Source organism: Callospermophilus lateralis, chromosome 15 (assembly GCF_048772815.1).
Source record: "Callospermophilus lateralis isolate mCalLat2 chromosome 15, mCalLat2.hap1, whole genome shotgun sequence".
NCBI classification, from domain to species: Eukaryota; Metazoa; Chordata; class Mammalia; order Rodentia; family Sciuridae; genus Callospermophilus; species Callospermophilus lateralis.
The window spans coordinates 67,396,443-67,413,878 of NC_135319.1; the positions used below are offsets into that span (position 1 = coordinate 67,396,443).

Sequence of the window (17,436 nt, forward strand, 5' to 3'; positions counted from 1 at the left end):
TGCACAGGGGTTCACCAACCATCAGATATAAGATTGCCTTCTAGAAAAAAAGAATTTTTTTTTTTTTTTTGGTACTTGGGATTGAACCCAGGGTCACTCTATCACTAAGCTATATCCCGAGTCCTTTTAATTTATTTATTTTGGTACTGGAAATTGAACCCAGAGGCATTTTAACCACTGAGCCAATTCCCAGCCCTTTTTATTTTTTTATTTTGAGAGAGGGTCTCACTAAGTTGCTTAGGGCCTTGGTAAGTTGCTGAGGTTGGGCTTGAACTGCAATCTTCCTGCCTCAGTCTCCCAAGTCACTGAGATTACAGGCATGTGCTACCATATCCTGCTTAGAAAAATAATCACCAAAGTAGGGTGAGCAAGATTACTCACTAGGCTGTAAGAAGATTTATACATTCAACCTATAAAATGATAGAAAATACACTTTATTAATAGTACAGTAAAACATACATTATTTATATTGAATATATAACTTGAGTACAATGAATATTCACATTTTTCTGATCAGATAAAAACTTACAGAACATTGATTCAGACTGTTAAGTCCCACCTTTACAAAACCTTTAAAAAGGCAGTGGAATAGGGCTGTGGTTGTGGCTCAGCAGTAAAATGCTCACCTAGCACGTGCGAGGCCCTGGATTCAATCCTCAGAACCACATAAAAATAAATAAAATAAAGGTATTGTGCCCAACTACAACTAATAAATAAATACTTTTTAAAAAGGCTGCGGAGGGCTTGGGATGTGGCTCAAGCGGTAGCGCGCTCGCCGGGCATGCGTGCGGCCCGGGTTCGATCCTCAGCACTACATACAAACAAAGATGTTGTTGTGTCGGCCAAAAACTAAAAAATAAATATTAAAAAAAAAAAGTTCTCTCTCTCTCTCTTAAAAAAAAAAGGAGGTTTGAGCATGCAGCGGAAAGGAGAGAGAAAAGGGAACATTTTTTTTAAAAGGCAGCGGAATAATGGAAAGAAGGAAAGAAGGTAGGCATTGGACTCATATATGCCTAGACTTAAATCCTAGCTTCTCAGAGTTTTTGTTCCTGCCCATGTAAAATGGAAATAATGGTAATTAACATTTGAGCTTATTTTGAGTAATGAATAAAGTATAAAGCCCCTAGCAGTGTCTGGCACACGCGTATGTGCTCAATGAACAATAATACCTAACTTATCAAGGCCTACAAGGCCTCCTCTAGCCTAACCTGCCAACTAGGAAGAGAATGAATGAACCTCTCCTAATTGCGGTTTCACAATATCACCCATGAAATCCATGAGTACCTTGTCTTCCAGAGCCATGAAATCCAGGAGTACTTAATCAATGCCAAACAGCAATGAGAAGGATCATTCACTCTCTTCCCTATTGGCAGAAAAGGATGATATTGTATAACATTGTGAGCTTCACAAGAGCCAAGAGAGGAAAGAGCCAACATCTCTAGGTTCAAAGAGAGATGAGGTCCATGTGGTCCAGGCTCTGGTGAGATGTCTCTGTAATATGTGCTGTCTGTTGTTGTTGTTGCTGCTGCTGCTGCTGACCAGAGAGATGAAGCTGGTTGTTTTTTAAAATATTATTGCAAAATAAGCCCAGAATTAACTTCTCTCCTGCTTGGCAAAACTCCTTCTCCCCTCACTTGACTCCTCATGATCCCTGAGATGTATACACTACTCCCAGAAGTTCTTCATGAGTATCATCATGAGGGTTTGCCCCGTATATCCATCAATAGTCCAAATAGAGTACCTGCTCGAGGCAGAAAGGACTCCTTTTTGTTTCAAGTCCATAGAAGGATCCCTGAAATCAACCTCAAAGATTTCCAATGTGCCATTTGTGCTAAAGGAGGCATCTAGCTGTTGGGCAGGTGTTCCTAGGCACAAGAAAAGTCAAAAAGAGGCAGCATATGAGCAACAATACACACATGGATTTAAAGTATAAATGGGTTAGGGAGTGGAAAGGAAGGACAGGAGAGGGCTCCAAAGAAAGCATAAGGGGCCTATCCTTGAACAATAGTCCAAGACTAATCCCAGGTACCCAAAAAATCTCTATCCCATTGCTTATGCAGTGAGTCATCCCCACCTTTCTATGATCTTAAACTTTTTCTGATACTCAATAATGAATTTTAGGTGCTAAATTTTTCCTCAATGAATGTACTTTCAGTGGCTCCATAATATCACCATACCTGTGGCCAGATACACAGGATACTGACTGGCTGGGCTCCACACTTGGACAGCTGGTCGCTCAAGTTCCTTCAGCTTCATTGTCTGTCCTGTAGGTGGCAGAAAACTGACATGCCTCTTGGCCCACTGAAAATAGAAACCAGCAAGTTTAAGGTCCAGATCCAGGGAGCATCAATAGACATTTGATTTTGTTTCTCTCCACTAAGATTTTGTTTCAGGGCAACACAGATTGACAAATACAAGAGGGCTCTTGAGTCAAACCATTGTCACATTTGGGGGGAATGATCCCCTAATACTAAGGACAGCTCTTTTATTGAAATCTAATTCCTTAAAGCCCAACAGACATTTAACCACACTGGTTGCCCAAGGCCCAATGGTGATATTCTGCTAATTAAACCATTGGGCCTTGAGCAACCAGAAATTATCAAACCACATAATTTCTCAGTGATTCTGTTCATTTCCTTGGCTTCAAATATCATCATATGTGTTTGACTCCCAAATTAATATCATCAACACAAATCTCTCCTTTTAGTGCCAAGTTCTTATATACAATTACTAATCAAATATTTCTCCTTAGACATAGCAAAGATACTGAAGTTAGTCTTATAAAATGGGATTCTCTGGTCTATATCTTCCCTCACCATCATCTCTCAGCCAGATTACTGCAATAATCTCCAGCTGGTTATCTCCTTGCTACATCCATCATCCAATTCATTCTCTACATCACAGCAGGAATGAACTTCTAAAACAAAAATTAGGATTCTGGAGGTCCATGCATAAAATCTTTCAATGCTCTATCACACTCAGAATAAAATTCAAGCTCCAGTCTACCACTTCATCTCTTACTTTTCTTCTTACATATTATATTAAAGCCAAAGTAGCCTTTTATTATTTCCTGAGTTTTTCCTACATGAGAGACTTGCAAATGCTGTTCCCTATACTCTAATGCTCTTCCCTTCACCCTCTGCATGACTAACTCTTTTATCATATCTTTCTGGACTCAGTCTAACCTCTTCAGAGAGGTGACCCACCTAATCAAAATCAGCCTCAATTTTTTTTCTTCATAGAAATTTGTAATTATTTATTTTTGCATTGCTGTTCTTTTTACTAATATATAAGCTTTATAAAAGCTAGCACTGTTTCTACTTTGTTTCACCATGTTATAACTAGTACCTGTATCAATGACTGGCACATAGTGCTTGATAAATATTTGTTCAGTGAATGCATATTTCCATATTAACTGTATGGTTTTCAATCTAATTCTAATGCATATTTAAAATCCCATCCCAACAAGACAGCAAGGGAGCAGAATGTTTTTTTAAAAAAATAAAGACACTGGGTACGGGGTTGAAACTCAGTGGTAGCACACTTGCCTGGCAAGTGTGAGGCACTGGGTTCGATTCTCAGCACCACATATAAATAAATAAAATAAAGGTCTATCAACAACTAAAAAAATAAAAATAAAGACACTGAACTTGAGGAAGGAAACCTAGGACTGTGATCTGCTGACCTACAAAAACAGAAGGTAATATTACTTAATCTTTAATGAACTTTCCACCTTGAAGAAAGTTTAAGGCTGCCAATCAGACTGAGATTTCCAAGAGACCTCTAAACACCTGAGGCTCTATCAAGCATCCTCTGATTACATTGTTCAGTCACGGTGCCACCTGCTGGTCACAGCCATTGTCACATTTGGGGGGAATGATCCCCTAATACCAAAAGAAGGAGCTGCAATTGGCAACTGTGCATTTGACATGAATATCTCATTTTTTTCTCCCAGTGGCTCTATTAAATAAATACTATCGTTATTTCCATTTTACAGAGACAACTGGCTAGGCCAAGATCGCCAGTCAGCCTCAAGAGCCCGTACTTTTAGCCTTTTAGTAATCTAAACTCCATAAAGGGTTTAAATCGCTGGCAGTCTAGAAACTGGGAAAACAGGCTTTTAATCCGCTTGGTTCAGAGGCACCTGTTCGCAAAAAGAGGCCTCCACGGGGGTTAGACTGGCTACGGACCTAGTGGGGGTGAGATGGGGCGGGGCGCTATGACCTGTCAATCTGCAGCGAAGGAGGGCGCCAGCTACCCTTGGCAGTCCAGTCCCTAAGGAGGAGAGTCAGCACAGCTACTCTCCTGCCGTCGGCCACACACGGCGCACCAGGGTCAGTCGGGACAGGCCTTCCCGCCAGGACGCAGAGAACAGGTGCGGGTTCCTGACCACCCCAGGTCTGGGCCCAAGTTGGATGGAAAGGTGCCGTGGAAGCGCTTCAGAGACTCGGCTGGGCAACCCCGGGGCAGCTGGAAGAGTGGGCCCGGGTGCAATCTGATGGTCGCTTTAAAAGGGTCTCTGAGAGGAGCCCTGGCCGGAGTCCCGAGGGCGAACTCGACCAGCCGGCGGGGCTAGTGCATGCTGAAGTCTCAGCAGCTAGCGAGCTCCCTGAGAAGCTCTCCAGAGAACGAATAGCGCCCCTGGCAAGGTCTCTGGGTTTCCGCGGGGAAAACCCACCTGCGCGGAGAGCCCAGGTCAGGGGTCAGCCTTCGCCGGAGCCAGTGCTCGCTAAGGCCTTTGGGGCTCAGCTGGCTCTGTGGACGGCGGCTGCAGAGGGTCAAGAGTAGCCTGGTCCGGTACGGAACCGCTACCCAGACGCTCCGCTGAGCGTGAGGTGAGCAGACCCAGAGAATGTACCAAATAGGACCGTAGCTTTAATCTAGCCTCCCTCACCTGCCCGTGATCACAGGTGTGGTGCACTGGTTCAAATCCCAGACCAGTAAGTTCCATTCAAGTGGAACCAGTCTCCCAGGACAGTGTGAAAATACTAATTTGATTCATTATCTAGTCATCAAAGCGGGAGAAAACCCCTCCCTAGTCCCTAGCTCCAGGGGCTATCAGTGCATCCACTTAATTGAAAAGGTAAAAAGCTATCCAGCCTCGAAGTAAATGACAGCCAATGATGCAGTGCAGTCCAGTAATAACTGGCACCCAAACTGCTGGTTGAATTAAAGGCTACAGGTATGTGGAGGGCAAGACTACAGCAGACTGGGGCTGTTACCTCTCCTACCTGTAAAATAGGTGATATTTCAACAAGGATGAAGGGGCCAAGCCAGCTCATAGGTGCCCAGGCATTTCCCATATGTGAATGAAACAGAGACTGGGGCAGGAGAAGGTCCAGATACAAACTGTGATTTACAAATACAGTTCTGCTGATAACAAGGAGTTAGTGAAAATTATGAATTTGGATGCAGCGTCTAGAAATATGGAACCCCTTAGAGAAGAGGTAAAGGAAGGAACTCAAATTAGGAGACCAATAGAACAATCCAGGAACCAGGTATTGAAAACCTGAAGAGAGCAGTGATTGTGAAGAGCTTCAAGGCTCTTGTGACTGATTAAGGTAAGGAGTTCAAGCTATTATGGCTCTAGAGCAGGGGAGACTAGAAATAAATAGTGATGCCATTAGCAGAGAATTCCAAGAGGGTATGTAAAGAGATTGTTTTGTATTTTATTTTGTTGTGGGAATTGTGGCATTTTCAATTTTTAAGAAAATATTCTGTAGCTGAAGTTCTTGGAACTAATTTGATTTCAAAAGTACTATTTAATGCATGAAGCCTGTTGTATTCTAGCTTAATTATCTACCAAGTTGGGGTAATGGTTATCTGATGATGAGATCCAACTCTGGGGTTCCTTTTCATGTGGACTTGGGAGTTTGGGGGTCAGACAAGAGACAATTTGTGGCATTATCTGTATTTAGACCATTCTTTCTACCTAAGCACTCAGCAAGTATTTCTTGAATTTTTTAAGCACAACAGCGGATGAGACCTAGGAAAAAATCAAACCTCAGGCAATACCCAGAATTTGGGAATAAGTGGGAAGTGTCACTGATGGGAGTTATTCAAAAGAAATTTGAACCAGACATAAGGTCATTTTCAAAAGACAATGATTAAACAAAAAAGTGCACCTTTCTCAACTTACATCTCTAATTCTTTTCACTTCGTATTATAACTGTCAGTCTTCTCTGCCGGGTTTCTGTTCTCAGAACTAAAAGGCTCAGGGATCACTCCAGGTAAACTGGGATAACTGGGCTGCACAAATACCTTTTTCTTTGGGGTCGCTGTGACCTTAAGGGTCCGCAGGGAGGGAGGGAGGGAGGGAGGGAGGGAGAGAGAGGGGGAGAGAGAGAGAGAGAGAGAGAGAGAGAGAGAGAGAGAGAGAGAGAGAGAGAGCCCCTAAACAGGATAAGGGGTAATATAACAAAGGAGCAGGTGAGCATAGCTCCACCCATGGGGCTGTAGGAAGACACGCCCAGACACAAAGACAGTCACTAGAACTCTAGAAAAGAGTGGGGCAGTTTAGCAGCATGGGTGCCTGAAGCCACATCACCCAGCAGGGGAGTTAACTCAGTCATGTGTGAGGTTGGTCTCCCACACTTCTCATCTAGGTAACTACTGGAAGGCAATTGTTCCATTTTATGTCCCCAAGGCCTATCAGTGTTCTGATACATATTTGACACAGATTATTTGCTAAATATAAATTATTACTAAATGCTATAGAGAACAGAGAATGAAAACAAAAAAGTCAGTGGGGTCCTTCAAAGAGTGGCATTTCAGTAGAACCATCCACTTTTACAAAGGTCTCTTTCACTGCCTGGACAACCACTAAAAGACCCTGTACTAACTTGAATAGGCTTACTTCTATGGGTTACTTTGAACTTATGTTTTTGTTTCTTTTTTGGTACTGGGGATTGAACCCAGGGGTGCTTAACCACTGAGTTACATCCTCAGCCCTTTTTATTTTTTGAAACAGGATCTCACCAAGTGTTTAGGGCCTCACTAAATTGCTGAAGCTGTCTTTGAAATTGCGATCTTCCTGCTTCAGTCTCCCGAGTGTGCCCTGCTAAAGACATGCTTTTTTATGGGTCAGTTTTCAGGCAGTATGATTGTAATTTTTAAAAAGGAACCAAAGAGACACACAGAAGATGGGGTGGTTCACTTAAAAACAGATGTGTTAAGACTCTTAAAAACACACTTTTCCTCTTTCTAAGACTATTACAGGAATCTGTATTAATCATTAGGGTAATGAAAGCTATAAAAAGGTTTGATAGTAATTCACTCAACTGTCCTCTAATTCATAAATTTAAGTAAGGTCAACTTCTTAAGCAACTGTTTTAGAAGTTGCTTTGAAACAAAGAATGCATATTCTTTTAACAAATTAAGATCAGAGATGATCACAAATATGTATCTACTCTATAATGTACTTGAAACATGTTAGAGAACAACTTTTTTTTTTTTAAACTAACCACTATTATTAAGATTTTTCATGAAAAATAAATCTTGTTACAACTTGCAAAGTCAGGAACACACACTCCTTCTTCTTTGGCCCTATAAATGGAAAAGGAGCAATTAAAATTCTTGCCCACCTGCACAGTTCCAGTGGAATTAACAAATAAACATCTTCTTATGTTTAGCTGCCCCATTCTATACTCCCAGCCTTCCAATTCCAGAGCAGGAAAAGCAGAGAGTAAGCAGGGGAAAAAAATTAAAAAAGAAAAGGATGAAGTTCTTCACTGCAGTGACTATTCCAGGGGAAATGAGGCACAGATACCACAGCACTGAGTTTTATTAGGGATTTCATTAAGGTTAAATCTCTAGAAATGGGGAGTTCTGGTTAGAGAGCACAAAAGCCCATGGTGCCTGCTCAGATCTCATAGTGAACCACTGGCTCAGGTTCTTTGGTGGGATCACCTCCTCGTTCCAGGTACAGATTATTATAAGGATATTGCTTCGGCCCCTAAGGAAAAAACACAGGTAAGCAACAATATACATACATACCTGGCTATCCCTACTCCGAGTTAACAAATACGCATGGTAAATGGATACACATTAGCCTCTGTTCAGACCCAGCTGGACTGGGAATGGTAGGAGAGCAGCACTCCTCTTCCCTGCTCAGCCCAAGGCAGAGAGAAAGCCTAAATTTTAAGAGAAGTGATGCCTACACTGTGAGAGAGAGGGGAAGAAAGGGAGCAGGATGGGGAAGGGAGGGAGCGAGAAAGAGTCAGAGTCAAAGCTTTCTAAACGAGACAATGCATCCATCCATCCCACTCTCTCTCGGGGTCGAGACAGACTCAATCTCCTTTAAGTCACTCAGCCTCTAATGGTTCCACCACTAAAGTGGCCTAGCAAATGAGGCGTGCAGAATCAGCAGTGGGGGAAAGCACAGAGGAGACATGGCTGGGACGTGCTTTAGGGGCTGCTGGCTTTACCAACAAACAGCTGTCAGAGAACACAGCTCAAGGGGAGGAGAAAAGGGTGATGTGCTTACAGAACTGAAAAATGGAAGAGCCACACTGTTTCTTGCTCTCCTGAAGTGAAGTTAGTGCTCACCCCAGCCCTATGTGCACTCTCCAGCAAGGAGCCCCTGGGGCTTGGCAGAAAGGCTCGTGTCAGTGCGCACAGATACAGCAGCTACCTTCAGGACATTGATTATTTCTGCAAAGGTAGCACTGGGCAGCCAACTGCAAACAAAACAGCCTCCTGCCTTCAGTCCCTCTCCTTCCAATCCATGCTAGAGACTATTCCCAGATTAATCTTCCTAAGAATCCAGCCTTCATCATGCAGTTTTCTATTCAAAAACCAAAAATGGCTCCCTGCTACTCAAGGCAGACCAAGTCATTACTGCAACCCCAATCCCCAGCATGGTCATACATAGTAGGGGCTGCCCAAATATTTAATGGATTAATACATCCCTACTTCATGAAGTCCAGATCCTTTAGCCACACAATAAAAACTGCCAACCTAACCAATCATCTTACCTCACGACATCCCAGAGATGGAAAAATCTAGATTTTCATCAGAATTATCTGGAGATTGTTGGAAATATTGATCCGAGAACCCTACTGTGGAGCTACTGAATTAGAATCTCTAAGAAGTGGGACCCAGAAATCTGAATTTTTAGCAGCTCTCTAGGAAATCAATGCAGCTAATTATCTAGGAACTATTTTATATGGCCTATACCTATTCTACTTTGGCTCTCACACTCCTTCTCCCTCTTTGTCTTCTCTTGCCCCAAATGTTTTCTCCAACTTCTCCCACCACCCAAGTCCCCCCCATCTTTGCCCCGCCTTTGGCATTTAAAGTTAACCATATGTGACTCTACTTTGTGTACAACCAGAGAAGTGAAAACTTGTGCCCCATTTGTGTATAATGAATCAAAGAGCATTCTGCTGTCATGTAAAACTGATTAGGATGAAAAATAAAGTTAACCATACATTCTCACAGCAGGTCATTCCACTTTGCACACATTCACTATACACATAAATATGTACACAATGCCAAACTCCCACATCTCTTCAAAATTGTTCAAGTCATTTAACTAAATTTCCTTAAACTTCCTTAAAACTAGAAAGTTGATTTTCTATGTCCTTTACATTGACCAAAATATAACTGTATATGCTTGCAGTGGACCCTTATTTGCTTCCAATACTGTAAAGGAAGTACCTTTCACATGTCTAACAAAGCATAAGATTTCAGTTCTAGATTCCTTGACTCTACCTTAAAAGATCACTCACTAAAATATAATTGGTTTAATCCTCAAGTAGCAACTCTGAAAACTAGCTGACTTCAACATTATCATTCTTCCCTACTCCTAACATGAGTCTTCTAACTTGGACTGGACTAAGAAGTTTGGGTAAAGCAATGCTCTGGTGCCAGACCAATGGGTAAGACTCCAGGAAGCTAAGCTTGGTAATGGCTGGTTCCCTACTCCAGACTTCACTCCCTCAGGAAAGGGGGCTAAGCAGGTATGCCAAGGGAAGCACTTCTCAAATATCATGGGGAGGGGCGGGGGAATACTCACCACAGGCTGGTAGGTGGGATATTTCTCCCCCACCCAGAACATGAAAATCATGAAGGCCACGAAGCCGAAAAGATGTTTACACATGGTATTCCAAGAAACAGGTGTGGGGGATGTATCCACACGGTTCCTGATATACATGTCTAGGTCCCAGTGTATCTAAGGCAGAAAGGCAATAACCATCATAAATTACTCTTCCTGCAAAGGCAGGCAGTCCAGAGTGAACACAGCCTCATACAAAGCTTGACAGAAGCATTCTACTGCCATGGGACAATATTCTGAGACACAAAGGCCCACAAGAGTAGATGCTGGCCCCAGTCTAGGTTCTGCTCACCAGAGACAGCTCAATCATGCACAACTTTCACAGTACAGGGCTTTAATTGTTTCCAGAAGTCCTGCTCCATGTGCCTAACACATGTGGAACCTCAGGTCTCAGATCACTGAACCTTATTTCTTTGAGCAGAAAAGCTTAGTATTAACTCGACAGAGAAGTGCCACTTGAGCTAAAGGGAGAATCCCCAAGAAGATACAGGGAGAAGAAAAAAGTTAAATGGGCTATAATTTTCTCACCGGTTCACCCCAGTTCAACCTTAGGTCTGTGTGGTCCCATTCATACCATGGATCCCTCTCATGCTGTGAGCGATCAGGGAGCTTCGGGTAGTCACCATACCTAAAAGACAGCAAGAAATTATGGAAGGGGCTATGAGCAGTCTCAGACAATTCAGTCTCCCATCTTTGAGATGAAAAACCAAGTGACAGATAGAACTTCTTCACCTAAGGAAAGATGAACTGCCTCCCAAATCAAGATTTCAAATTCCAGTCACAAGCACAGAACCAACCAAATAAGACTATAGACTGTAATTAGATGGTCACATCAAACTCTAAACATTGTAACATATAAACTTTCCTTAAATTCTTTCAAAAAGAAAGGTCACACAATGTTACAGCTAAAAGGGAACTTATCTACCAATTTTATTGATTATCTGATTCCCTTATCAGATTAAAAAAATGAATCTAAATTTTATGGTCCGAACCCAGAGTCACCCAGCCAACTGGAAAAAATTTAAAAAGATTGGAAAAGCATTCTTTTCATAGGCCCTATTTCTCAACCACAAGTTAGTATACCTCTCCATGCCTCAAACACCTCATGGGACACCTTGCTTAGCTGCCCCCCCCCCCCAACAAATGCAGGTTCACCTTATAAAGATTGCTACCAAAGCTGTTTCTGTCTAAAATACAATTAAAACACGGGAAATGATGAAAACTAGACGTGTGTCACAGATAATAACTGAAATTAAGGACAGGAGATGCTGAAATCAAGATTGAAAGAATGATGCTAGGAAGAAAGTGAAGATGAGGGTAATCACTAAAGGTAATTAACCACAAGGATGGTATGTGGAAATAGGGGTATGGAGAGGTAACATCAACTGGAGAAAGGAGGTTGGCCATTTCCACAGCCCTAAAGAGAGACGTACACACAAATATAGAGTACTCCATCTACAAATAAGGTTCTCATGACAGGAGTCCAGTTCCAGCCTGGTCACGTGCCTGGATGACAGCACCTGAGCCCAGCAGAAGCTCAATCTAAATGAAACTCAGGGCTGTGGAAGGAGCCAAGGAAGGTTCCTGTTATTCGGGAGTCCTCCAGGGAGCCATTAAAACCTCAGTTTCCTCATTTGAGGAAAGAGCCCGAGCCAAGGAGAAAATTGAGGTCCTCTAGGCTACAGCTGCTCACCCACCCACTCTCAACACGAAGAAAAGCACCCACATCAATGACACAAGAGGGTTCGGGAGAAAGGGTCAGAGTAGAACCACCCATCATGTCTTCTCCCATTACTACCCAGGTACGAGCTGACCGTCTCTACCTCACCCCATGCCATCATCCGGGTAAGGCTCGTAGTCTTCCACACGCATGTTGTACTTCTTGGCGGCGGCTGCCCGTTCTTCTGGGGTCTTAGGATAGGGCCCCGGAAGCATGTCCTTGGTAATGTGGGAGGCTGAAGCACAGAAGAGCACAGGTCAGAGCAACCCCATTCGCCAGCAGCCCGGAAGGCTCAAAGCTGCAGAGGCCGAAGCCTGGCTGGGACTTCACGGGATCAGCGCGACCCTCCATCACCTCCAACCCCTGCTAGGGCACAGACGCCGCGCGATATCCACTACCTCCCTTCCCTCACACCAATCTTCTGGCATCCCCTTCCCACACTGAGGCCTCGCCAGTTCTCGCGGACCTGTCCGTGCCCCCAGCGGCACCACGTTCCCGACAGCCCTTCTCAGCCATCGAACTCCCAGGGCCCCAGCTCTGGCCGCCGCCATCTTCACCTTCCGCGCACTTCTCCCCGCACATGCGCAAAGGTACGGCGGCAGAGTCCGTCCAAAGGCGACTCGGAAATCCTGGAGTGAAGGCAAATCTTCTGGGCTGAATGGGGCGTAGCTTAAACTTGGAACTGGGAGTCCTGTAGGAAGGTGAGAGGTTGTATTGAGGTCAGCAACGGTAATGGGAGGAAGAAAAAGGCAGGTCACTTAGTAAAATGAACCTTTCTCTTCTCAGGCTGCTTGCCTTTTTCCTCTCCTTCACTGGTACTTTTTCTTTTCATACCCAAAGTGACCATTCTTCAAATTCAGCTCTTAGTTTTGTTTGCTCTTGTTTTGTTCTAATTGGTCGATCGACTTCCTTTAGATGCTTTATTTATTTAACAAATCAGCGTTTTATTGGATCCTCAGTTTCAATCAATGTTTACACCTGAATGTCCCAGTCACCCTCCAGTCCAACAAATGTAAAACTAAACCAGTCATCAGAGTCAGCTCTCTGGAGATGGTGCAAAGCCTCCAATTTGTTAGGACCCGAATAAATAGATTTCAAACTGGACCACAATTTACAAGCTCTTAACTCAATAAGATTGGGAGACGTGTTTGCATATGACTATGTTTTCATCTTATTTACACATGTGGTATTTGAATAATTTACATCTTATAAATATGCCTCTATTTTCAGCAGTTTTAAGGTGATCACTGTTTTGGAGCAGAATTCATTATTGTAGTCACTCTCAAATATATATAAAAGCAATAATAACAGATGTACTTTTCAGTATATAGTTATTGGTAAGGACTACAGTACAGCAACTTGCCCTCCTGTAAATGAGCAGCACTAGTTAGGCAACATCAGAATTGGATAACATATGTTTTTATCCATTAGCACGACCTGATTTTATTTGGATTGAGAAACAGAGTTGATCTACTTATTTTTATTAAGATATTATTTACATATCATATAATTTCCTAAGTGTACAATAAAGTGATTTTTAGTATACTTACAAAGTTCTACAACTATCACTACTAATTCTAAACAAACTATTTTCATCACCCCAAAAAGAAACCTCACAACTCTTATTAGCACATTACCCCTTTTCTACTCACTTGCAATCACCAATCTACTTTCTGTCTCTGTGGATTTGTCTAACTGGATATTTTATATAAATGTAATCATGTGATATGTGGGGTTTTTTTGTTTCTTCTTTCACTTAGCAAAATGTTTTCAAAGTTTGTCCATGTTATAGTACATTTCAGTACTTCCATTCCTTTTTATGGATGACTGATATACTGTTATATGGATCTACAACATTTTATTTATACACTTATCAGTTAACACATCATTTGGGTTGTTCCCACTTTTTGGCTATTATGAACAGTGCTGCTAGAGACATTTTTGTACAATATTTTTGTACAGCACGTGCATGTGTGGACATATGCTTTCAATTCTGAATATATACCTACGAAAATTGCTGGGTCATAGGGTGACTTTATATTTAATCTTTTAAAAAACTCCCAGATTGTGTCTGTGTCTGTGTCTGTCTGTCTGTCTGTCTCTCTCTCTCTCTCTCTCTCTCTCTCTCTCTCTCTCTCTTTGCAGGGGTTGGGGGTACTGGGAATTGAACCCAGAGGGATGATTTACCTCTGAGTCACATCCCAGCCCTCATCATGTATGTGATTTATAAATATATTTTCTCCCATTCTGTGAATTATCTTTTTTCTTTTTTTCATTCTTTCTTTCTTTTGGTACTGGGGATTGGACCCAGGGGTACTTTATCACTGAGCCACATCCCCAGCCCCCCTCTTTTTCCTTTTTTTTTTTTGTGGGGGAGGTACTGGGGATTGAACTCAGGAGCACCCAACTACTACACTACATCCCCACTCCTATTTTGTATTTTATTTAGATACAGGGTCTCATTGAGTTGCTTAGTGCCTCACTTTTGCTGAGGCTGGCTTTGATCCTCCTGCCTTAGCCTCCCAAGCCGCTGGGATTACAGGTGGTGTACCACCATGCCAAGCTTCCCCAGCCCTTTTTTTAATTTTGAGACAAGGTCTCACTAAGTTGCTTAGGTCTCACTAAGTTGCTGAGGTTGGCCTTGAACTTGCAATCCTCCTGCCCCAGGCTCCGAAGTCATTTGGCTTCTTTTTACTCTCTCAATGGTATCCTTTGGAACCCTATTTGTATCATGAAAGGGTATTGAAGTTTGTCAAAAGCTACTTCTGTGTATATTGAGATGATCATGTGGTAGTTTTCTCCTATTAATATATTACATTTGATTGACTTTCAGATGTTGAATCAACCTTGTATTCCTGAAATAAATTCTCTTGGTCATGGTATGTAGCACTTTATATATGGTGCTAGATTTAGTTGTTAGTATATTGTTGAAGATTTTTGTATATGTTTATAAAGAATATATTTATAAAGTCTATTATTTTCTTGGAAAGTTTTTGTCTCATTTTTATATCCAGGCAATGCTGGCCTCAGAGAATGAATTGGAAGACTTTGTGAAGCACTGATATTAATTCTTTTTTAAATGTTTGATACAATTCATCAATGATCAATCTGGGCCTGGGCTTTTTTTTGTGGGATATGTTTTGATTTCTAATTCAATCTCATTATAGGTCTATTCAAATTCTTCTATTTTTTTTTCTTGAGTCAGTTGTGGTAGTTTGTAATTTTCTGGGAATTTTTCTATTTCATCTAGGTTCTTTAATTTTTTGGTACACAGTTGTTCCTACTATTTCCTTTTATATGCCTTTTTATTTTTGTAAAGTTGGTAATATCGCTTCTTTCATTCCTGATATTAGTAATTTGAATCTTCTAGGTTTCATTTATTTATTTTATTTCCTCATTTTTATTGGTGCATTATAATTGTACATATTGATGGGTTTTGTTGTTACATATTTGTACATGCATATAACAATATAACTTGGCCAATATCACTTCCCAGCATTTTCCTCCTGCCTCCCTGGCTTTCACCTCTTGATCCCTTTCCTTTACTGGTCTCCTTTTAATGTTTAGGATATTCACCCCACCTTTATTTTCCTTTTTCTTCTCCAGCTTCCATATATGAGAGAAAACATAGTACCCTTAGCCTTTTGATTTTGACTTATTTCACTTAACATGATGGTCTCTAGTTCCATCCATTTTCCTGCAAATGCCATCATTTCATTTTTTCTTTATGCTCGAATAAAACTCCATTGTGTATATATATACCACATTTTCTTAATTCTTTCATATGTCAATGGACACCTAGGCTGGTTCCATAGTTTGGCTGTTGTGAATTGTGCTGCACAATTCTCAGTGTGTATGCATGTGTCACTGTAGTAAGATGCCTTTAATTCTTTAGAGTAAATATGAAGAAGTGGTATAGCTGGTTCATATGGTGGTCCATGCCTAGTCTTTTGAGGAGCCTCTATACTGATTTCCATAGCAGTGGTTTATTTTTAATTCCCAATGTTATAAATTAATATATTCTTGTGAAAATGCAACCATTGCAGATAAAATTAAAGCCTGATTTCCATCCCCAGTCCCAAACTGGAGATAACTCCAGCTGGGTATATTATAGTTAGTATATAGCATAATTACATAGTTTTAAGCTAGTGTGTTAGTTTCTCTTGCTTCATAAAAAATTAAAATTTATTTTAGGTGCTTAAAAGAAACTGTAAAGTTAGTAGCTGAAACAATATCAGTTTATTCTTTCTTTCTTTTCTTTTCCTTTTTTTTTTTTTTTTTTTTTTTTAAGTCAGGTACTGGTTAGCTAGGTCCTTAGCTCAGGGTCCCACCAGGTTGAAATTAAGATGTTGGCTGGGTCGTTTGAGGCTTTGTATTTAATGGCAGTATTTAATGGCAGAATTTAGTTATTTGCATTTGTAGGATTAAGTTCTCCATTTACTTGCTGGCTGTCAACCAAAAAAGAGTATCAGCTCCCAGAGACCAGCTAGCATTCTCTGCCATATAACGGTTTGCTCCTTTAAAGTAAATAGAGAGGATATACATGGTGTCAAATCTCTGTGACCTTCTTCTGTCTCTGACCTCTAGACACAGATTTCTTTTGGGGGGGGTGATGTTGGGGATCGAACTCGGGCCTTGCACATACTAGGCAAGTGCTGTACCCCCGAGTTACATCCTCAGCCCTAGGCCCAGATTTAAAGGGCTTGAGTGATAAATTCAGGCCTACCCAGGCTAAATTTCCCATTTGATTAGCTCAGAAATTAACCAATTAGGGACTTTAATTACATCTTTGCCATATAATGTTATCTAATTATTAGAGTATTACCCTATCATATTCCCAAGTCCTGCTTTCCTTTAAGGGGAGAGATTTATACATGGTATGTATAACACGGGGTGTAAATCTTGGGATCTCTCTTAGAATCTGGCCTTCCACTGTCAGCAAGAGTAATTGATAAGAACTTTTATAACCAATATAGATTGTTTGGAAATGGGAGAGGCCCATGGTTGGCCACTAATAGTAACACTGTTCCCATGGCAAGAATATATTCAAGCAGGAGAGATGGTGGCATAGACAGGAAAATCTAATGATACCTTGGTTTTATTTTATTTATTTTTTTAAAAAGATTGGATCTCACTATGTTGCCCAGGCTTGCCCTGGGCTCAAGAGATTCTGTATCAACCTCTGGAGTAGCTGGACTACAGGAGCACACCACCACACCCAGCTCTTCCCTTGATTTTAAAGGAATTCAACTTGCCAGATATCCTTTGCCTCAACCTTCAAGCAGCCTTTGCTTAACATCTATCAACATAGCAATTTGCTCTTCCTTCTGACATCTTTAGATGGGTCAAGTGTGCTTCTCTCCCCATCTAAGCGTGTAAAGTTTAAAGCTTAAACTTTCCTCTTTCTTTGTCTCTTATGTAGGTCTGGGAACACAGAGGTAACAATATTTTGTGGATTAGTTTACTGGGTGACCACCCCTATTCAGCGGGACTGAGGCCTAGCCCTAGTTTTCCAGGAGTGGAGCTAGGATGCAGATCTATAGGTTACCTTTAGGAGGAGCTCCCCCAGGCCTCCGCGCCGCCTCCTGAATGTATTTGGACAGCTCTCTCTTGCAGTTCGTCTCTATGGTTTCCGTTGTGGTTTTTGTCCGGAATAGGC

At 41.6% G+C, this 17,436-nt stretch overlaps 2 protein-coding genes across 6 annotated transcripts in view; both read right to left on the bottom strand.

Annotated features, from left to right (window-relative positions):
* The window catches only part of Sec31b (SEC31 homolog B, COPII component), a 32,472-nt gene extending 27,709 nt beyond the window's left edge, over positions 1-4,763 (bottom strand). For 3 of the 5 annotated variants that reach the window (XM_076834991.1, XM_076834992.1, XM_076834989.1), the window contains exons 1-3: positions 4,679-4,763; positions 2,178-2,301; positions 1,742-1,865 (exon numbers count right to left, since the gene is read on the bottom strand). In XM_076834991.1, coding sequence (XP_076691106.1) covers positions 1,742-1,865; positions 2,178-2,256 — 203 coding nt within the window. In that variant the 5' untranslated portion in view covers positions 2,257-2,301; positions 4,679-4,763. The other 2 variants (XM_076834990.1, XM_076834993.1) reach the window with 2 other exon arrangements.
* A 3,002-nt stretch (positions 4,764-7,765) lies between these two features.
* Positions 7,766-17,423, bottom strand: Ndufb8 (NADH:ubiquinone oxidoreductase subunit B8). Its single transcript, XM_076835015.1, has 6 exons — positions 17,326-17,423; positions 12,244-12,468; positions 11,886-12,012; positions 10,586-10,685; positions 10,019-10,174; positions 7,766-7,954 (listed from the first exon to the last, which is right to left on the bottom strand). The coding sequence occupies exons 2-6, from the start codon at positions 12,326-12,328 to the stop codon at positions 7,862-7,864; spliced, it is 561 nt and encodes a 186-aa protein (XP_076691130.1). The 5' UTR covers positions 12,329-12,468; positions 17,326-17,423; the 3' UTR covers positions 7,766-7,861.
* Between the last annotated feature and the right edge of the window lie 13 nt (positions 17,424-17,436).